The 19896-nt window shown below is 33.6% G+C and overlaps 2 protein-coding genes across 4 annotated transcripts; one reads left to right on the forward strand and one right to left on the reverse strand.

Moving 5' to 3' along the window:
• The first annotated feature begins 4711 nt into the window (after window positions 1-4711).
• Window positions 4712-9817, forward strand: LOC129875947 (heterogeneous nuclear ribonucleoprotein Q-like). 3 transcript variants are annotated; one of them, XM_055951199.1, is made up of 12 exons: window positions 4712-5154; window positions 6119-6675; window positions 6759-6848; window positions 6944-7183; window positions 7635-7856; window positions 7930-8230; window positions 8307-8620; window positions 8713-8825; window positions 8906-9012; window positions 9115-9191; window positions 9284-9362; window positions 9474-9817. In XM_055951199.1, the coding sequence occupies exons 1-11, from the start codon at window positions 4860-4862 to the stop codon at window positions 9359-9361; spliced, it is 2394 nt and encodes a 797-aa protein (XP_055807174.1). In that variant the 5' UTR covers window positions 4712-4859; the 3' UTR covers window position 9362; window positions 9474-9817. The 3 variants fall into 3 exon arrangements, with proteins under 3 accessions (XP_055807174.1, XP_055807173.1, XP_055807175.1); XM_055951198.1 differs by having other exon boundaries at window positions 9563-9817; XM_055951200.1 differs by having other exon boundaries at window positions 4715-5154; window positions 8909-9012; window positions 9563-9817.
• A 6478-nt stretch (window positions 9818-16295) lies between these two features.
• Window positions 16296-18994, reverse strand: LOC129877313 (probable WRKY transcription factor 12). Its single transcript, XM_055952799.1, has 4 exons — window positions 18709-18994; window positions 18346-18419; window positions 17505-17657; window positions 16296-16535 (listed from the first exon to the last, which is right to left on the reverse strand). The coding sequence occupies exons 1-4, from the start codon at window positions 18955-18957 to the stop codon at window positions 16373-16375; spliced, it is 639 nt and encodes a 212-aa protein (XP_055808774.1). The 5' UTR covers window positions 18958-18994; the 3' UTR covers window positions 16296-16372.
• Between the last annotated feature and the right edge of the window lie 902 nt (window positions 18995-19896).

Here is a 19896-nt window from a genome sequence, read left to right on the forward strand (position 1 = left end):
ATGATCAATCTTTAGTTTCAATCCCCAAAGAAGTCCTCAGCTTCTAGATGAATAATATCATCGAGGCCATCAAAAGCATCATCTTTTAATGCCAAATTTGCCTCAACATTCTCATCATATTTTTGAGAAGGCCCTGTCTGAGAATCATCTTTAAGAGTCAAATGGGACTCCACCCGAACATTAGAAAGGGAGGCATCACATTTATTTCCTTTCCTTTTGAAGGAATTTTTATACAACCTAACAAAATGTTCAAGTGCCTAACATTTATATCTCCAGGCCATAAGATGGCAGTGTTTGCCTTTGCCTGTTGAAGGATTATTTTGAGAACCCATATTATTCTCCCTTTTGTTATACCACCACCTCAACGATTATATCGTCCCTTTCCCTTTCCATGCCCCCACACATTATTATGGCCCCAATTATTTTATCTTATTTCAGATTGGTCGTGTGCTTCTATCATATTCGCTTTCGACAATGGAGCAGTTCTTGTGGACAAGATTCATTATTTTTCATTAAAGGGGCATTATGTTGCACAACCACCAGAAGGAATGAGATCAATTCAGAGTATTTCTGAAAATCTTTTTTATGGTATTTCTGCTGTAATATCACATTAGAGGCATGGAAAGTAGTTAGTCTCTTTTTCAACATATCCTCATTATTTTATAGTTTCCCCACATAATTTCAATTGGAAAGTTATTTTAAAGATAGTAGAATTGTACTCAATTACGGTTTTAGAATCTTGAAACAATAAGTGCATCTACTTATAACGAGTTCTTGGCAATACTATTGCCCTAAGATGGTCATACCTTCTGTAACACCCCATATTTTTAAGCTAAGACCGAACAATTCTTCATATGTGTATGGGGTTGTACCGAATGATTCATAATTGTGTGAATGTGTAGAGGTTAGTTCTTTAATGTGATAATAGATTTGGATATGAATTAAGGTCATAAGGATCCTCTAGCACAAAGTCAAGTTTCAAGCTTCCTTACCGAATGAGTTACGGTAAAAGATTTTACTTTGGTCAACTTTAAATGATCAGGTCTCCAAGAATATAAAGAATTAGGTGGCCCATGACCTATAAAATTAGATGTCTATGAGTATTCTTTCCAACGTATCTAAGTTTGCATTATTTGGAGTTAGGAGTATAGATTTATGATCGTTTTACTGAAGCATGTCCGGACAGGATAATTCGGCGAGCTCACTATCCAATTTGGCGACTTGCCGAATAGTTTGGCAAGATCCTGACTTAGCTCATCGAATGGACCTGAAAACCTCTACAAACTGTTAGTTTATGCGATCTAAAGAATCCATTTGGCGACTTGCCGAATAGTTCGACGAGGAGACCTCTAGCTCGCCGATTTGGCCGACGAGACTCATTAAAAGGCTAATTTTTTTTTAAATTTTTATGGTTTTTTCTTATATTTCCAGAAGGGTATTCTTGACCTTTTACCCTCAATTAACTTTTTTAAGTATATCTTATATCCTTATAACCTCCTCATTCATTCCAAACCCTCAAATAAATCAAATTCACACGTTCTAAGTTATTTCAAGAGGAGAAAAAATTAGGATTTCAAGAGCATTCGTTGGGTTCTTCAAGAATATAATTCTTCCAGATATGTAAGGCTAATAACAACATTGAACTGAGTTCGTCCACATTCCCTACATCTAATTCTATCGTTTGTTGAGAATGAGTTGAGTCTAATCTAGTTTCTTGAATTCAGATTGAATTAATTCTTCTTCTATTGAATTTCATATAATTATGTATTGAAATTATTTTTGTTTTCTATCTCTCAATTGATTGGAATTATTGTTCATGGCTACTTTTCTGTGAACCCTAATTGATTTGATAATCATGACTTTTACATACATATTTTTGAGTAAAGGTGATGACTCTTATGCATTGATGAAGATAGTGATTTGAACAAATATTATATATATATATACACACTTTGTTGAGTCTAAATGAGTATGAGGGTCGAACATAATTGATTGAAATCAAAAAAGAGTTTTGACGGAATGTGAATGATTTTGAAAACATATTTTACTGAAAGAACTTGATGATTTGAGCATGAACATTAAATTTAGATGAGTTTGAGTTTCCCTATGAATTGAGTTCTTGAGTCATCCATGATTTTATTGAATCTTAAAGCATGATTTGTGAACGTCTTAAATAAAGCATGAGTCGAGCATGAGTTGAGTTTGAAACGTTCTTAAACTTCTATTATTTTGAACATGAGTATTTTGAGTATAAATGATTGTTTGAGATAGTGCTTTGAGGAGATTTGATTGAACTTGATAGCATGTGTTTTTTAAATGAAAAAGCATGATGATTTGAGATGAGACTGAGTTTTGAAAATGGCCCAATGAGACCCGATGAGATAATTTGAATATTTTACCTGATAGATATATGCATTATATATTTTGAGAGTAGTATTGAACACCAATTTAGGTAAGAGTATACATTACTCAAATCCCATGAACTACATAGCCAGCGTAGGATGGAGGGTTAAACCTATTAAGTCCCAAAATAATGGACTTTGATTGATTGTGAATCCAATGATAATGATTCATCCCTTATCCTGGCAAAGTATTGAACGAGTGTGACAACGACACCGCTTCATTGTACATCACTCGCTCATATGATGATGGTTGTCAGTTAGAGAAACTCCCTAATAAAATAAATGGTTGATTTTGTTGAGTTGCATATTATTGAGTCTATTTTCAAAGCATTTTTGCTTATTTTTAAACTTGCATCTTTATTGATTTGAGTTATTTTCAGAGTTAAGTCACTTGAGTCGAGTTGAGCATCTTTGAGTAAGTTCACTTTCAGCTATATTACCTACTTGTACATTTCATGTACTAACGTTATTTGACCTGCATCATTTCATAATGCAGGTATAAGTATTAGATATCCTCAACAAGCGTATTCGTTGAAAATCATTTCTACTCTCAGATTTTGGTGAGTCTTCCTTGCATCCGGAAGCACTCTTGAATTATTATCTTTTATTTTGAGTATTTTTTTGGGGTAGCCATGAGCTTGTCATTGATACCTTCTTGATAGTGATAGGGGCTTCATAGACAGATAGATGATAGTGTCGAGTATATATTTTGGTTTTCAAAACTATCTTTATGATATGGAGTTGATTTGAGATTTGTTTTAAATACATTATTCTTCTCGAAATATTGATTTAGTTAGCCCACTTGAATGTCTTTTAAATTTATATTGAGTATTCCGCTGAGTGATTGAATGTGTGATCGGACCAAGTGGTTCGCTTGGTGACCAGCAATGGTCTTCGAGTGATGGCACGCCTAGGGTGACACCTTCCTTTCAAACTTATCCACAATTCAAGTGGATCTTTCATTGTCAAGTATTCAACTTTGAGGCTTTCATCCAGATGATGATAAAGGAAAATCATAGCCTTCGCTTTATCCTGACTTGATGCTTCATTTTCTTTGATTATAGCATCACCAAGACCATTAATGGTAAGGTGTATTTCAACATCAAGTATCCATGACAAATAGTTCTTTTCAAAAATGTCAACCACAAATTCAAGATTTGACAAATTCGATATGATGAAAACTATCATAAAATAGTTTAGTTAATAACATAATGTTGGTTTGTTTATATTAAATTGTACATTAATGTTATAGATGATAAAGTATAATATGAATATAAAATATATTATATGTATGAACATAGAAGGTTACAAAAGCATATAACTCATGAAGTATTGAAACGGTAAATTAAATATATTTTTTAATTATTCTATAATATTTATTACTAGTTTCAATAGATATTAACGTCAAAGTTTTGTAGAATTGATTAGTCATATTTAATATAATACTATTCTTCTTTATGACACACAAATAATGATCATAAATATATGACAAGAAAATACTTATGAATATTCTAACTAGCACGCTATCATATTGCATAGTATTTAATTTAGAGTTATAAGTTAAAGACATTAAATAGTATAATAATTTAAACTTGAAACATATCAATTATGATATCTAGTATCATAATAATACCTAAAATAAAGTCACGTATGTAGTAATTAAGTTGCAGATCAAAGACTTACAAAAGTCATGTTAGAGATGTTATAAACATATAAATGTACACCTGAATCGAAAAGAAAATTGATTAACCTTTAAGGAAAAAGATAACCCTAATTTAAGTAAATCTCAATCGGTTTGAGACTCGTGCTGATAACGTGTTGTCAAATGAGGGGAAAATATAAGAATACTAAACAAGAAACAAAGACATAATAGTATTGAGAGTAGAATGTAGAGAGACTTATTTTATTCTCTTTAAGTGTATTTCATAAGAGTGAAGAATACCCTTTTATAGGATATACAAATCATATGTTTATAATCTTTAACCAAATATGTTAGTACATCTTGAAGAAATACATTAAATAGGTACATTACGTTAGGGAGTTAATTAATTGAAACATCCACAATTGAATGGATATGTAACATTTTTTCTTTTTCATGTTATTTTTCTAGGTCTAAAAAAGGTTAAATACATTCACTTTTAACTACTGCATGTGTATTATAGATCGTCATTATAATTTGAGAATGTATTCAACTTTTCGAGACAAGTTCAGGATAGTATATATGCCTATTTCCATATTGGAGAGCTTTACTAGGGCATTAATAATAAATAGCAAAACGGGTCGCTTAGAAACGGGTATGCCCTAGTCTTATCTACGTGGCTTTCGGAGCATCTACTCCGCACGGAGTCCCCAAATAAAGCAAATCGAGGGTTTCTCAACCAGAAATAAAGAGAGTACTAATTTGTACCTGTTGTTTGTCCACATACTTCTCCAAAGCTTTTTCAGATTCTTGAAACTATGCCTCCAAAATCAGCGAGAAAGACACCTACAGGTTCTGGATCCAAAAGAGGTGGCCGTACACCTCGTGGGACGCCTAAGTCTCAAGCAAAGCCCGTAAATTTAGATGAATCTATGAAGGTAGAGGACAAAGAAGTGAATAAGGATAAGGCGGTGGAGCTCAAAGAAGAATTGAAGGTGGAGGAGGACCCTGAAGAAAAGCCTGACGAGAAAACCGTGCAACCGGAGCCTGAGGGACGGGCTGAAACTGCCTTGAATGCGAAAGCTGTAGGGAACGGGGTGACTTCAGAGAAGAGTAAGTATTGATTTTGCCAAATTAGTATTTTAAGAATTTTCTTGAATTAATAATACTTTGTATAGTTCTGTTTGTTTAGCTGGTTTTTTGTATGTTCATAACTGTTGCTATGTTGTATGTCAATTTGAATAAGTTGGGGTTTTCTAGCTTAAGAAGATTAGTGATAAAAAAACGAAAAGCTTTATGGGTCATATAGCTATATAATAATATTATTTCAGGAGTGGAATTTGTGGAACTTTCTTGAATTAACACATATTTTAGATCTGCTTGTTCAGCTGTGTTTATGCTTATAAATGTTGACAATTACTATGAAAATTGTAATAATCTGGGTTCTTTAGCTTAATTAGGAGTTTGTCAAAAAAGACTTATGGGTCTAAATAGAAATAGATGAACTAAGTAATAATATTATCTCAAGAGTACGTGGTTATGAGAGGATAGTTATAATAAGGTCTTGGTTGGTAAGGGCGACCTGTGAGCATCACTTAAATTTTATGGCCAATATATGAAAAGATATGTGTGTATATGTGGTTTCAAGCTTCAACTAAAAGAAAATGTAAAGTGAGGCGTCTCCAAGTCCTAGAGGATGTTTGAGGCATATGAGTTACATCGAGGCCTTCATGAGATGGTTCCAAGACCCACCTTTGTGGGACAAACACTGAAATAATGAAAAAGGGTGAGGCTTTTACTGGGAACTGGGATGGATGAATGGGTCTCTTATTCTTTAATATTGGAGGGAAGGAAAGATTACAGTGCCAAATTGTGTGACTTTAAATCTTTTTCCTGAGGAGTTTCATGGGCAGTTCTTTTTAAGTTTATGTATGACATCTTTTGATGATCAGTTACCTCTCTATAGTGTTGGACATTGTTGACAGCTTATAGGACTTGCAAGAAATTATGTTTGGATACGAGGCTTTTATTCTCTCCATCTACTGGCTTGGGAGGCTAATATATTTTCTTGTGGCAGAGGTGGATGATGTGAAAGAGTCAGTCGATCAATATGAAAAGGGTGAGCGATTAGATTTGGAGGATAATGACCCTGAATATGACCCTGAAGAGTATGGCACTGTTGATTATGATGAGAGAGGAATTGAAAATGATGATATTCAGGAAGAGGGAGATGAAATAGAGGAAGAACCCGAAGAGGGAGATGTTGATGAAGAGGAAGAGGGTGATATGGTTGAAGAGGATGTTGAAGATGTTCATGAGGAGACTGAGGATGATGAAGAAGATGAGCACGCTGGGGAGGAGCATGCTGAGATGGTTCATGCTGCCGAGGAGGAAGAACACCATGAAGTTGTTAAAGAAAGGCGTAAGCGGAAGGAAATTGAAATATTTGTTGGTGGTTTGGACAAGGATGCTACTGAGGATGATCTTAGGATGGTCTTCAGTAAAGTTGGCGAGGTTACCGAAGTGAGGCTTATGATGAATTCTCATACAAAGAAGAATAAAGGATTTGCTTTCCTGCGATTTGCCACTGTGGAACAAGCAAAACGAGCTTGTACTGAGCTGAAAAATCCAGTGGTATTTTCTGTACTTTTTGTAGTTTTCATGTGACTCATTTTAATTCCTCGTAGAAGGTATTTTCCTGACAATGGAATTTCCAGGTCAATGGAAAACAGTGTGGTGTCTCTCCAAGTCAAGACAATGATACTCTGTTTTTGGGTAACATATGCAAGACCTGGACAAAAGAAGCTGTAAGTAGGCTCGACATATCCATATTGTCAGCAAACATGATTCTCAGTTTTGAGGAGCTGCTTAACTAGTCATTGACGTTTGCTTTCTCTCCCAGTTAAAAGAGAAGCTGAAGCATTATGGTGTTGACAATATTGAGGATTTGACATTGGTCGAAGACACTAATAATGAGGGAATGAATCGAGGATTTGCTTTCTTGGAGTTCTCTTCACGTTCGGAGGCCATGGATGCTTTTAAGCGGTTACAAAAGAGAGATGTTGTGTTTGGAGTTGATAGGTCCGCAAAGGTTTCTTTTGAGGATTCATTCATTGATCCCGGGGATGAAATTATGTCACAGGTAAACTCTCTGGACCTATATCTGTATTTAATAAAAGGAACAATGACTCTGGTCAAGTATAGTTAGTATATTGCCAAATGGAGGCTTTTGTTGTTGTGAGGTTTAGCTTATTTTGGAGGTACACTACTTTTAAGAGTTATATTATGTTTTTGAACATAGTTTGTCCTTCAATGGTTGGCTTTTTATCCCTTCTCTTTTAGTCTCTTCTGCTGCAAAAAAGAAGAAGAATGAATAAGGACACGCGTTTTAATAATTTGTGGCTAGGTGCTGTTCAAATTTTGCCTCCCCCCCCATTTCATTAATTTTTGAGCTGGGTAGTTTGGTTATCTTCTTTCCCTGTTAGTTCTTTTCTGATGACATTTCTTCAATTCGTTATCCGACTATGGGTGAATTTTTTTATTTATTTATTGATAAATCAAGATATAACTGTGATTGAATATCTCGAGTTCAGGTCAAAACAGTGTTTATTGATGGCCTTTCTGCATCCTGGGATGAGGATCATGTGCGGGAGTTTCTTAAAGAATATGGGAAGATTGAAAAAGTTGAGCTTGCCAGAAATATGCCTTCAGCCAAGAGAAAGGACTTCGGATTTGTCACCTTTGACACCCATGATGCTGCAGTTACATGTGCTAAAAGCATTAATAATGAGGAATTGGGTGAAGGAGATAACAAGGTTTGTTTTCCGTCTTAAAGTGTATCAATATATGTAACTCTTGCGAGTGGTTTCTTAAAGTTGTATATTTCAGGTTAAAGTTAGGGCCAGATTATCAAGACCCCTTGAGAGGGGGAGAGGGAAATATGGTGGACGAGGAGATTTGCGACCTTGGCGTATGCCCATGCATGGTCCCCATGCCCCTTGGGATCGTATAGTGCCACATAGTCGTGCTATTCGAGGGACTAGAGTTAGTACCCGTGTGCCTCCTGTGGTTGGTCGTGGTTTCAAACGACCTGCAGGATCGAGAGATAGACGGGTAGAGATGGCTTTGCCTCGTAGGGGAAGACCCACTGCTCCACCATCTAGCAGGTCATATGACCGGAGACCACCTGGTATGAGATGATTTCCGTCTTTCGTTAAAAGCTGCTTATTTTATAAATGAGCAAATAACTAATGAGCAAATTGCAGTTCCCTCATATCCCAAGAGTAGCTTGAAGAGGGAGTATGGACGGCGCGAGGAAATCCGTCTTTCCAGAAGCAGAGCAATAGCTGAGTATCCTTCGAGGGTTCATTCTGACAGACGTGCATCCTATCGGGATGAGTATTCTTCCCGTGGCTCTGGTTACCCTGAATTGCCTGGAGGTACTCACTCTGCAGCAAGGAGAGCTTATGCTGATGATGGATATGGGCAACGGTTTGAAAGGCCTCCTCCATCTTACCGTGAGGGGCGTGGTCGTGAATATGACTCTGTGTCTGGTTCAAAACGTCCATACACTGCAGTTGTAAATTATCTTCACCACATACTCCATTTAAGATATTTTCTTGATCTGCGCAAGAAGATACAGACTAATTTATCATCTCCCATATATGCCAGGATGATGTTCATCCCCGTTACGCTGAGGCAGGAGTGCGGCATTCTCGTGCTCGTTTGGATTATGAACTAGGCAGTGGAAGTGGCTCCCAATATGGAGATGCATATGGTGACAGGTGCCTTATAATTATTGTTATTTCGTTTTTCTTCCTTTTTTGCAATCATTGTACTATATTGACTTACTTATATATATTAGTAGACTTGGGAGATCAAATCTTGGATATGGTGGCAGTAGGAGCTCCCTTTCTGGTCAAGATTCTCATGGGATGTATAGCAGTCGTCAGGGTATGGGTTATGGTGGAGGTATGTTGTTTTGTTCATTGGAAAATCTGGTTATTTTTCTTAACAATTGTTATTACATGTATGTTTAGAGAAAGCTGTCTTCATTTTTATTTTGGTTTGCAGACTCCTATGGTGGAAGTGATGTAGGTGGAATGTATTCATCCAGCTATGGTAGTGATTACATGTCTCGTGGCAGCAATGTATGCTTCTATTCCGTTGATTTCTGCTGGAGGCTTTAGTGTTTATCTGATGATAACTGTGTTGTTCCTGTTCTTCTCTGATGAATTTTCAGGTTGACTCAGTTTATTCTAGTCGTGGTATGGGTGGCAGAGGTTATATGGGAAGTGGTGGTTCTGGGTCATACTACTAAGGTATGTCTCTTATTATTATCAGCCATGTGTTTCTTTTGGTAGTCGTGCCCTCAGAACTGAGTAGTCCTATATGCTCTCATGCCCCCCTCCCTCCTCTTCTGTGGGATGAAGCCGGGAAGATTTTTCTTAATTTTTTCTCTGCAAGCGCTGTATTTGAAGATTTGGAGCATTTGGTTACCACCAACTTATTTATGGTACAGATTTGAGTTGACAAAAGAGCCTGCAGTTGGATCTGTTAATATGGAAGCCCTATGCATTGACGTGCCCCTTGGAGAGATGGAATTCATCTATATCTGTTGCCTCTTTGTATATGTGGGTCTAGAGAATTTTGCATTAGAGAGGCTGTATTGCTCTGAAGCATCTTGGATTTTAATTGGGAAACGAGACATCTGTTCCTTTTCTGATGTAAGGAAATTTGAGCTATATAGAGCAAACAGAGATCTATTTATTTCTGATGTCTGCGCACATGCACTATTTTCTAGTGGTTTCTTCTTTTAAGAATTTTCTGGAGAAGTGGAGGAAGTATGCTGCATGATTATTCAAAAGAAATGATGCACAAAAGCTTAACTTACCAGTTTTTTAGTTATAATTCTTAGGATATACTTCAATGAAGGATAAAAGGGCAGCCTTAATTCAATGAAGGATCCATGGAGTTTTATATGGATGCTTTATATATCTAATTCTATTTGATATCATCCTCATAAAATTACTACTGGACCAATATCACAGAACTCAAATGATCACCATGAAGAGCTTAATTTTGTTATTGAAGTGTACATTTTTACTAAGTCAGTGCATCGACTTGCATTCTGAATTATCATCTATTTGCTTCTGGATGGTGAGTGATTTAGGCTTAGAAGAGGGAAGATGAATGCCATGTTGCTTGGACTCCTCAAAAATATCGACGGGTGCGTGTCGGATCCTCCCAAAGTAGTGCATTGTGGGAGGATCCGACACGGGTGCGGCAACAATTTTGGAGCGTCCGACCAACTTAGGACGATTGTATTTTGATGGCTTGAGAAAGAAAGCACTCATGAACTTCATGGGCCGAAGTTACTCATTACCTAATTATTCTTGAGCAAAGTGAAATTGGATTGTTATAACTGCGCCTGAAATTGGTTTAGATGAGGGAATGTGAATGTAGTTTGCTGCTATGGTCTGGATTGGCAAATAAAAGTTTTAGCGTTGGATAGAAAATTGTGATTAATTCCGTGCAACTTATGAGCTGTTTCTGCCTTATGTGTAGCCTGATCCTTGATTGCTTTATTTGGTTACAACACGATTATCATGCCTTCTCGACTAGCTTTTTGGTAGTTTGCTTGCACAATCTCGGTTTTTGTATTTCTGACTGCTTAAACTGCAGAAGAATTTTGAGAGAACTTGATAGTGCATAACTGTTGGTGTATCTTAAAAGCATGAGGATGAACACAATTTGAAGATTTGCATGTTGGTAATATTAGTGTTCTTCCATTATTTGATAATACACTTACTGTGAAAGCTTGCATATGAAAGAAAGTTATCCTTGGAATTGGTGTGCTAATCTTGTGAGTTTGTGGGGATGAGCCAATACTGATCTGTTAATGTAGTGGGAGTCTATGAAGTTGGAGCAATTACCTATAGGGAGGCATTTCATGTGCTTATGTCAGTCTGGCAGTTTGCCCCAACTAGAACTATATTGTATGGAGTAATATAAACAATTTCTGTCATACTTCCTATATGTGGAATAGGCTTTGGTTGATGATTGCTATACATGCTGGTGGATGGATACTAGTAGGTTGGTAGTTTCCTCTTTCTAATAGTAACAGTAGTTTCTCTCTTCCATAACACGATATGAGCACCTAGGATACTCCACCGGTTACTACCTTAACCAGAATAATCAGAATTGGTAATAGGTAACTCTGCCCACCTAGTGTTTTTGGGTCTTTGACAAGATTTGAACCTTGATCACCAAGGTCTGCACCCACTCCATTGACCGTTATGTTTCGTTCTTGGTGCTCTCATATTAAGTTTTAACTATTATTGATTATTTTCTATATATTCTCTTCCCTGTACTACCAGCTGCTTGTTCCATCATGAACTCAAGTTTTGTAATTTGGGTATTTTCATTGGATAACTTATATATCAAGTTGCTAGTCTAATTTTTATCTGAGCCCCAAGATTTTGACTCCACGAGTTAGTGGCAGTTAAGATTTTGAGGGAATGTTCCTTCACTTGTAAAAGTTGCAGTGTCATCTGACCAGTTTGAGTTTGAGGTTGTACTCACATACATGCTTCAGCTGGGTTGCAGATTTTTCGCCGTTTCATTCTCATGTTTATTTCATCGATAGTTTTAAATTCCTGTAAATTATAATAATATTTGACTTAGGTCTTTCTTGAAAAAAAATATTCCTGTAAATTCTCTTGTTGGTGTATAGTGTGCTTGTTGGCCTCGTGCAATCTTGGATCGGATTATTGCTGTTGTACTTTTTTAGTGCTACTGGCTGTGATGTGTGCTTAAATTTTATCAGTAAAAAACTTTCTTTTCCTAGTTGACTGGTTTTGATGATTTAGTAGTGGATCGTTAGGAAAGAGGTATTTTACCCAAATAAAAGAGGATTCTATGTTTGCCTTTACACCACTACTAAAAACTCCACTTCCATTTTACTACTATTGAATTATTATATTCAACTTGACACGAAAAATTTGGTCTGAAATGTGAAGCACATGAGAACATAGGCCAAAATGAGAAGGCCAACTTTTAATCTGATCATGGGGCTAAAAAACCAAAGGTAGCCGCAGCAAAAGACATGCAATTAACTAAATATGAAGGGTTTGAGCCATTGTTATGAAGTCGTCGTTAGGGAATGTTTTACCTCAAAATGGGAATTCTCGATGTGAATTCAAATTAATTGGTCTCTAAAGTCGGGACAAAATATCAGGTGGCAAAATGAAAAATTAAAAATTATTTAAGGGAACTACTACACAATATCTGAATAAAATGTAAACTCGTCTGCAATATTTGTATAAAATCTTATCTTTCCCTTTGCTTGGAAATTGAGAAAGGGCAAAAAGAACGAGAGAAATTCAAGAAAATGTGACCAAGTAGATTTCCCTTTCTGTTTTCGATTAGTGGAAGAGATTATTATAATTATTCAAACGAAAAAAAAAAATAGGACCTTCCACGTTAGATTCCTTCCAATCATTTCGTTACAAATGGAATAGGGACAGGGACTAATTTCTTCCCTATATTTGAAAACACGAATCATAGGATTGATAAGAATGAAAACAAGAGATATTTTTTTTTATTGAAATATAGACTAATGAAAGTTCACCAAAATAAATGCTGATAGGTTATATGATGCTAGAAAAAAAGAAGCAATTGACAATTACAAATTAAAAGTGTGGCCAGTTATAAATCAATATAAATATAATTAGGTGATAATGAGGAGGTGGTTGTATTGTAGTTCATGTCAGTAAAACGAAATATCCTGCGATATTAAGCTTGAACGTGGTGCATTTGGATAGTGACGCATGACCTTTTAAATTATGAATTCAAAGTATAATATTTATTAAATTATATATATCGTTATTATCTTACCTAATACTTTCTTATAAAAAACATTTGTATATGCTCCTTTTATCCATTTCAGTTGTATCATGATTAGTAATCTTATTATCGACATTGATATTTCTATTGAAAATATATCTAGATATTACATATATATAAGGAGGGGCAGAAATAGACACATGTCTGCATCACAATAAAAGTATTTTTATCATTAAAATTTAAAATTTAAAATTAATTTAATTTTTTTTATTTTAAAACTATTTTACAAGGACTAGAGAAAAAAAGAGCCACGGAAAAAACTCAAAACTGTTACGAATGGATGCAAATTTCCTAGGATAAAGATCAAAAAAAATAAAATGGCACAAATTTAAAATAAAATTATTAATATATAAAAATTAGCTAATAGCTGTCCTGGCATTCCTTCTATATGCACTCTGTTGATGAAACTTTTATTTGACAATGTTTAATTGTGAGATTTTTAAAAAAATCAGTTAATAAATTTAAAGTGAAAAATAATTTTTGAAATTTAAAGTAATCTTTGACCATGAATTCAAATTAGAGTTATTTTAAACTTTTTGTGAGTAATTTGCGGTGAAAAAATTTCATGGCCAAATGACTCCTCATTCTTTTGGTTTAACATCTTTAAGATTTATCGACAATTTCTTCTATTAATTTAGTTTTTTGCTTTTCAATCATCAAATTTTAGCTTTACACTATTTTTTTCGGTGTTTTATAACCATGGTACATATGTTATCTTTTCAATAATGCTCAATAATTAGTCAAGGAAAATTAGGTTGAGAGTACTGCACACTTTGATTTCCATTTCCTTTTAATTTTTTTTTTTTGCTTAGTTGCCTACTGACTTTCCTTAATTAGATGTTGAATTCACCTGGTAACTTAATGTTACTATTTATTAATTACAGAATGTGAGAAATTCACAATTGAGGAAAAAGTTGTTTGCTAATATCATGCTAGGTCTCTTTTGGAATGACACGCTAAAATTGCACACAACTTCTTAATGTGAGTAAAAATATTATCCATTGTTTATTTTTTTGATCTATTAATTTATCATGATTTCATTCTTACAATATTTTTCCTCTTTTGAAGCAGGATTGTACCAAATTGAGTAAAAAGAAGATCAGATACCAAGGGTATAGACGGTTGGTTATTTGAATGTTTGTATTGGTTACCATATTCAAATAATTGAATGTGTCATCTTTCAACTACTACTTTTTTTTTTACAAAGTTATGTTCGAGATACTTATGTATAGTATGTCGTATCTTCTCTATCAGGTATTGCAGGGATATATATGCCAATGCATTTTTAAAATAGAAAGAATATTTCAACTAATGTTCATTAGATATTGAAATTTTAGCATTATTGTCCCGTTGAATTTTATAAATTACAACAGATTAAACTATGTTTAAATTCAGTCCTGATTACATTGTGTGAGAATGTGTCAATATATTGCACTATATCTGCATTTCTACAAGGATATCTATGGATTAACTTATTTTAAGTGCTTTTAATTCAAAATAACTTTTAAGCACTTCAATAGTATTCGAATAAAATAACATTATTTTTAAAATACCTGATTTTGAGTCAAAGTAATTAAAATAAGCCAAAAAGGTGGTTTTTTTTTTTTTGGGGGGGGGGGGGGGGGGAGGAAGGGGGGGAGGGTTAAATTTGAGGCTGCAATGCTCTTCGTTGTGAGATAAGTATCAGTGTTTTATTTATTTTCATTTGATAAACATATAAATGTAAAAGGAATTTACACTTGGATATTATAAGATTAAAATTAGTGATAAGTATTAAGTAATTATGTATGAAAATAACTTATAAATTCCTATGAATAAATTATCACTGATAGTACCGTCACTAAATATTTTTGCCTATTTCAAGGATATAGAATTGTTTGAATTTTATTGGGTGGGAATAGTGATGGTAAAGTGAGCCCGTATTTTGGTAATTCGTCCAATTCGCTCATATTTTAATGGGTTGAGTGAGTAATTTTTTAAATGAATAAAATATGGGTTTAAATCCATATTTAATCCATAGAAATATGAGTATTCATAGGTAAAATATGGGTAAACTATGGACTAATCAAATGAGTTAAGTTTCAAACTTTTATTCACTCAAAATTCATGATATCACTAAAAATATTGTAATTTCCCTTCCTTTTTATATTATTCATTAATACTAATTATTCTCATCTATAATTTAAAAAAATTAAAGAATTTTAAAAATAAAAAATATAAATAAAAAAATTTAAAAAATTAAAAAGGTCAATTCAAAAGTCGGGTTCTGAATTGGGAGTCACCATGGGAATATGTTTGATTCTAACACGAACGTCCATTTTTTTTACATAATTATTGAAGATTGTTGCTTGGATCTTTTTTCCCTTTTAGAGATTTTATCTAGCAATTGATGTCATTAATGAGTAAAGATTATCATACAAATTAAAAATGATATAACCTCTTTGTCAACTAATATTGTAAGCCTAAACACCTTTGTGTCTTAAATTTTATATTATAGAACTAATGCTCTCTAGAAATCCTAAACCCTAGTCAAACCCTAGATATCGCCGACGATGATGACTTTCAGCCATGGCTACGGCCAACAATGGCTAGCTACCAATACCAGGAGGTGAATTACCCCCAACAAAACAATCCTACTTGAATACCTCAAACTAGACAAATATTTGATCCCTTCAAACCCTATTCCTGTAAAAGATTTAGCATACATGAATGAAGAACCAATTGTGTGTGGGAGGAGGATGAAGTGAATAGCATGATCATGCAAGATAGGGTTCTTGTGTGATAGGCATATCTTGATAAATTTAATTGTAAGATTTTTACATTTAGATCTAAATAAATTAAACAACTGAAATTTGAATGAATAAGATTAAGAAGATCTTTATTAAATGCAATTAAATGAGACCTTAGTCGGATATCAGAACAATTAGGTACAAGTTTAAGTTTTCAAATCATATATATCTCTGACTTTTTTTTTTTACCCCTTAATAAGAGCTTTCACTTTTTTACTTTTTTGACAACTTGAACCAACAATCTTAAGATTAGAGGTGAAGTCATTTGGTACGCCTTTTAATTTTCACCAACTCCAAACCAACACCCGAACATAAGGTCAAAGATAATATGATTTGGAAAACTTCTCAACCTTCTCTCACATAAACAAAAGTTATTTGAGATGATGATAAAATTAACTTGGTCAAGAAGCAACAAGAGTTCTCTCAATTGTTCAGCAGAAGAATGGATTGAATAATGGACACTTCATCTTAATTAAACTTTTTATTATCGAAATACTTACGCAAACCAAAGGCCACTTCATGTGATCAAAAGGAAAACCACAAATTCACTATGTCTGCTCATTTTCAAGTTTATTGCTTGAAAATCTAAATATAATTGTAAGGTTATTACAGTAGATATAAATAGATTAAGGTTTCTAGAAAGAGGCAAAACAATCATTTTCAGAAGAGTTAGAATCTTCACAAGGAGAATGGTTGTGTCTACCTTCATAGGTTGTTATTACCATACGACAATCTTCCGAAAGTCGTTCAACTCTCTTCTTTACTCCACAATTGCTATGCGTACATCGATAATAACTCCTGCATGTACGTTCATCAAATCTAATTACCAATAATATTAATTGTATTCTATACACATCGATCGAGAAAAGAAATCTAATACAATTTTTTTATTCCATAAAGATAAAAATAAGCCTGACTGCATTTTATCCCGACTTATGGGATTACAATGGATTTGTCATTGTTGTTTGTTTACTCCATGTTGATCCATTTACAATTTCAAAAGTTTTAAGATGAACCACATAATTCCCAATCACTTGTTAATAATTTGAGAATTTTTCTAAAGCTACGTACTCAACTGTTTCTTTTACTGAACTATTTCAATTTTTCATAAGAAAAAAATAAACAAGACAATAATTGCACTACAGATTTACAAATAAAAATGAAGCACATAATTGCATAGTACGTTGATAGAAGAGAATTCAACAAAAACGGAAGGTTGTATTGTCAACATTCTATCCCTCTGACCTCTTGATATTACAAGTTATGATGACAAATTTGTTAGCTTTCTCCTATTTTAATTTATGTAAGGCATTTTATTTTATTCTCTATATGTATAGAAAAAACATTTTATTTACTTAAAAATAATTTAATTTAAATTTTTATTTTATGCTCATACAAATATTTATATATTTTTTTAAAATCATAAGTTTTCTTTCTCAAATTTCACACGTGTTCGATTATTTCGCACGTGTTCAAAGGACATCACATAATTTGATTTTAATACATTTAGTGACTACCTGCCCCCAAGTACATGTTGTTCATCTATCCCATCTTTTTTCTTAGGCATTCAACAAATTCTCAAAAGAAAAATAAAGTAACTTATCAACAGTATAGCAATTAATAAACTTTCTATGTGGATTTATCTTTAAATTATAGAGACAACATATGGGGTTGTGTACTTGTAGTTACATGCAATTTAGATAATGTCATCAGTTTATAGAGGTTAAAATTAGTCAATATTTATTAAGGTAGATTTAAAAAGATTACCTTGGATGAAGGCTGTTCTTGACAACTTTTTGACCATACTTTCTCCATTTGTAACCATCATCAAGAACATCAATATCACTCATTGTTTGAAAACAAAATCTTGGCTCTCTCAGCTTTCTTCTCACCTTCACTTTCCCTTTCTCACTCCTCCACCTACATATATATATATATATATATATATATATATATATATATATATATATATATATATATATATATATATTATTATTATTATTATTATTATTAAGAATCATCATTACAACTAATATATTCGACTGAGCTGCATTAAATTTTGAGAAATTCCCGGGGTATGTAGCCAAATAAGTCATGACATGTTCAAATTATAAGAATTCACTACTTTTGTCCTGGAGCATACATTTATGTATAAAACCTTAATAAAATTATAACAAATATGATAAACTCGTAATTTTAAAAATTAAACTTAAAAGCTTTAAATTTTGAGTCCATCTTAATCTACGTTAACCACTCAAACACCACATAGTAGGCTACTAGTAGCTAGCAGGAGAGTGATGTTACAAAGATAAGATGACGCAACCAAAATCCTGCAAAAATCTGTTTGCATGAATAGTTAGATCTTCCAAAGATTCTCATATAAACTAAATCATAATTAATTAACAAGCTTAATTAAATTCTCCAGAGCAATAAAAGGCAATGCTCACAATAGAATGAGAGAGAAGTATTTGTAAATTAAAGTTCAATGAATTCAAGGATAATTAAGAAACTATAATATTGAACTTATCAGATTTATTTCTTGAATCCGCCTCTATATTTGAATATTCTGCTTTTGAACTCATTTTATAATTAATTTCTATGAACATACCATGAATTGTTACCCTCGCTGGCATTTTCGCTGCAATCTTCGTCATTAACAGCCTTGGGATCCAGCGATTCCACCTAAATATGTCAAGTTGAGCATCACAAAATAATGAACAAATTAAATAAGTAACAAAAAGTATCACTAGAATTAGAATCCCAAAAGATCTAGTTAGGAAATAATTTTTATGTTTTGAGTATATTATATATATTTAGTTCATCATTTTTGTGAATAACATCTCCTCCAAAATAGGTGTGGTTTCAATTCTCACTGTATCCTTCCTAGCTTGCCTAAACCCCAAAATTATTATTTTTTTTAAAAGTAAAATCAATCACCAAAGCTTATAATAGTCTAATAATTGTTACGCACCTGATCGTTATTCCAACAAGAAGATGTATCAATAAGTTGATGAAACCCTAGAGAACTGATACTATTATTCGCGGTAGCAGCTAGGGTTGGTGTTGGAATCTGAGAAGATTGTGATGAAAGAGGGGCTAAAAAGTTGATGATTTGGTTTTGATCATCAAAGTGTACAAATCCCATTTCATGGATATGAGGAGTTGAAAAGGAGACTGCAGTTTGTACATCATAATTGTAATTGAATACTCTTTCTTCCATAAGGAGTAGTCTTTATTCCAATGATCTTTCTTTCATCATAAATATATCAAAACTTTCTTCTTCTGCTGAATACAATGTACTCAATACTGTATGATTTCATATTTTATTCGTACATCATGTGGGGCTTCAAGGTTTTTTTACACGAGAATTTAGTGGTTTGCTCTGGTCAACTGGAATGAATAATGTATAAATATTTCCTTTCTCTGATGCCTAAACCGTAAAAAAGAGAGAGACAGATTCAGAATTTGAATTCGAATCCTTAATTTAATTAAGAGGATAGTGAATCTTAAAAAGTTTTTTTTTCTGCCATTGGACCAAAAAACACAGTTTGTTAGTGGGTTCTTAAATCATTTTTCTTATATATTTAATGTATTTTTCAATATAAATTCAAAATTCGAACAAAAGTTACTGAGTTTCCAAAACCTCGTTGTAACACCCTAAAAATTATTAAGTTAAAATCCGAACCATTCTTCATATGCCTATAGGATTGTACCGGGTGATTCTTAATTGTGCATAGGTGTTAAGATCAAATTTTTTAGTCTGGAAATAGATTTAGAGATGTTTTAAGGTCACAAGAATTCTCTAGCACAAAGTTGAGTTGGAAACTTCCTTACCGATTGAGTTTCGATATAAAATTTTACTTGGGTCAACTTCAAACAATCATATCTCCTAGAATATAAAGAATTAGGTAGTCTATGAACTATCAAATTAAAGGTCTTTGAGTCCTCTTTCCAACTCCACCAAGTTTGCCTCGTTTGGAATTTGGAGTAAAACGTTCTGCCTGTTTTAATGAAGCCCTGTCAGACAGTCGCATGTTCACGACCACCACCACAGGCCGTGAAGCCTTCCATAAAAGGCTTCCTGCACAATTTTTCAGCAACTTCCTGCATGTGTTCCAGAGTTATTTTGGTCATTTTCAAAGCTTTGTAGCCCTATTCT

This window comes from Solanum dulcamara, chromosome 12 (assembly GCF_947179165.1).
Source record: "Solanum dulcamara chromosome 12, daSolDulc1.2, whole genome shotgun sequence".
Taxonomy (NCBI): domain Eukaryota; kingdom Viridiplantae; phylum Streptophyta; class Magnoliopsida; order Solanales; family Solanaceae; genus Solanum; species Solanum dulcamara.

What these genes read in the sequence shown, in the direction of transcription:
- LOC129877313 (XM_055952799.1), bottom strand. Translation starts at nt 18,957, where the DNA reads ATGGAAGAAAGAGTATTCAATTACAATTATGATGTACAAACTGCAGTC. An exon ending in AGCGAGGGTAACAATTCATG is followed by an intron (nt 17,658 to 18,345) that starts GTATGTTCATAG and finishes ATATATATGTAG; the next exon opens with GTGGAGGAGTGAGAAAGGGA. An exon ending in AAGAACAGCCTTCATCCAAG is followed by an intron (nt 16,536 to 17,504) that starts GTAATCTTTTTA and finishes ACGTACATGCAG; the next exon opens with GAGTTATTATCGATGTACGC.
- LOC129875947 (XM_055951199.1), top strand. Translation starts at nt 4,860, where the DNA reads ATGCCTCCAAAATCAGCGAGAAAGACACCTACAGGTTCTGGATCCAAA. An exon ending in CGGGGTGACTTCAGAGAAGA is followed by an intron (nt 5,155 to 6,118) that starts GTAAGTATTGAT and finishes TTCTTGTGGCAG; the next exon opens with AGGTGGATGATGTGAAAGAG. An exon ending in CTGAGCTGAAAAATCCAGTG is followed by an intron (nt 6,676 to 6,758) that starts GTATTTTCTGTA and finishes TGGAATTTCCAG; the next exon opens with GTCAATGGAAAACAGTGTGG.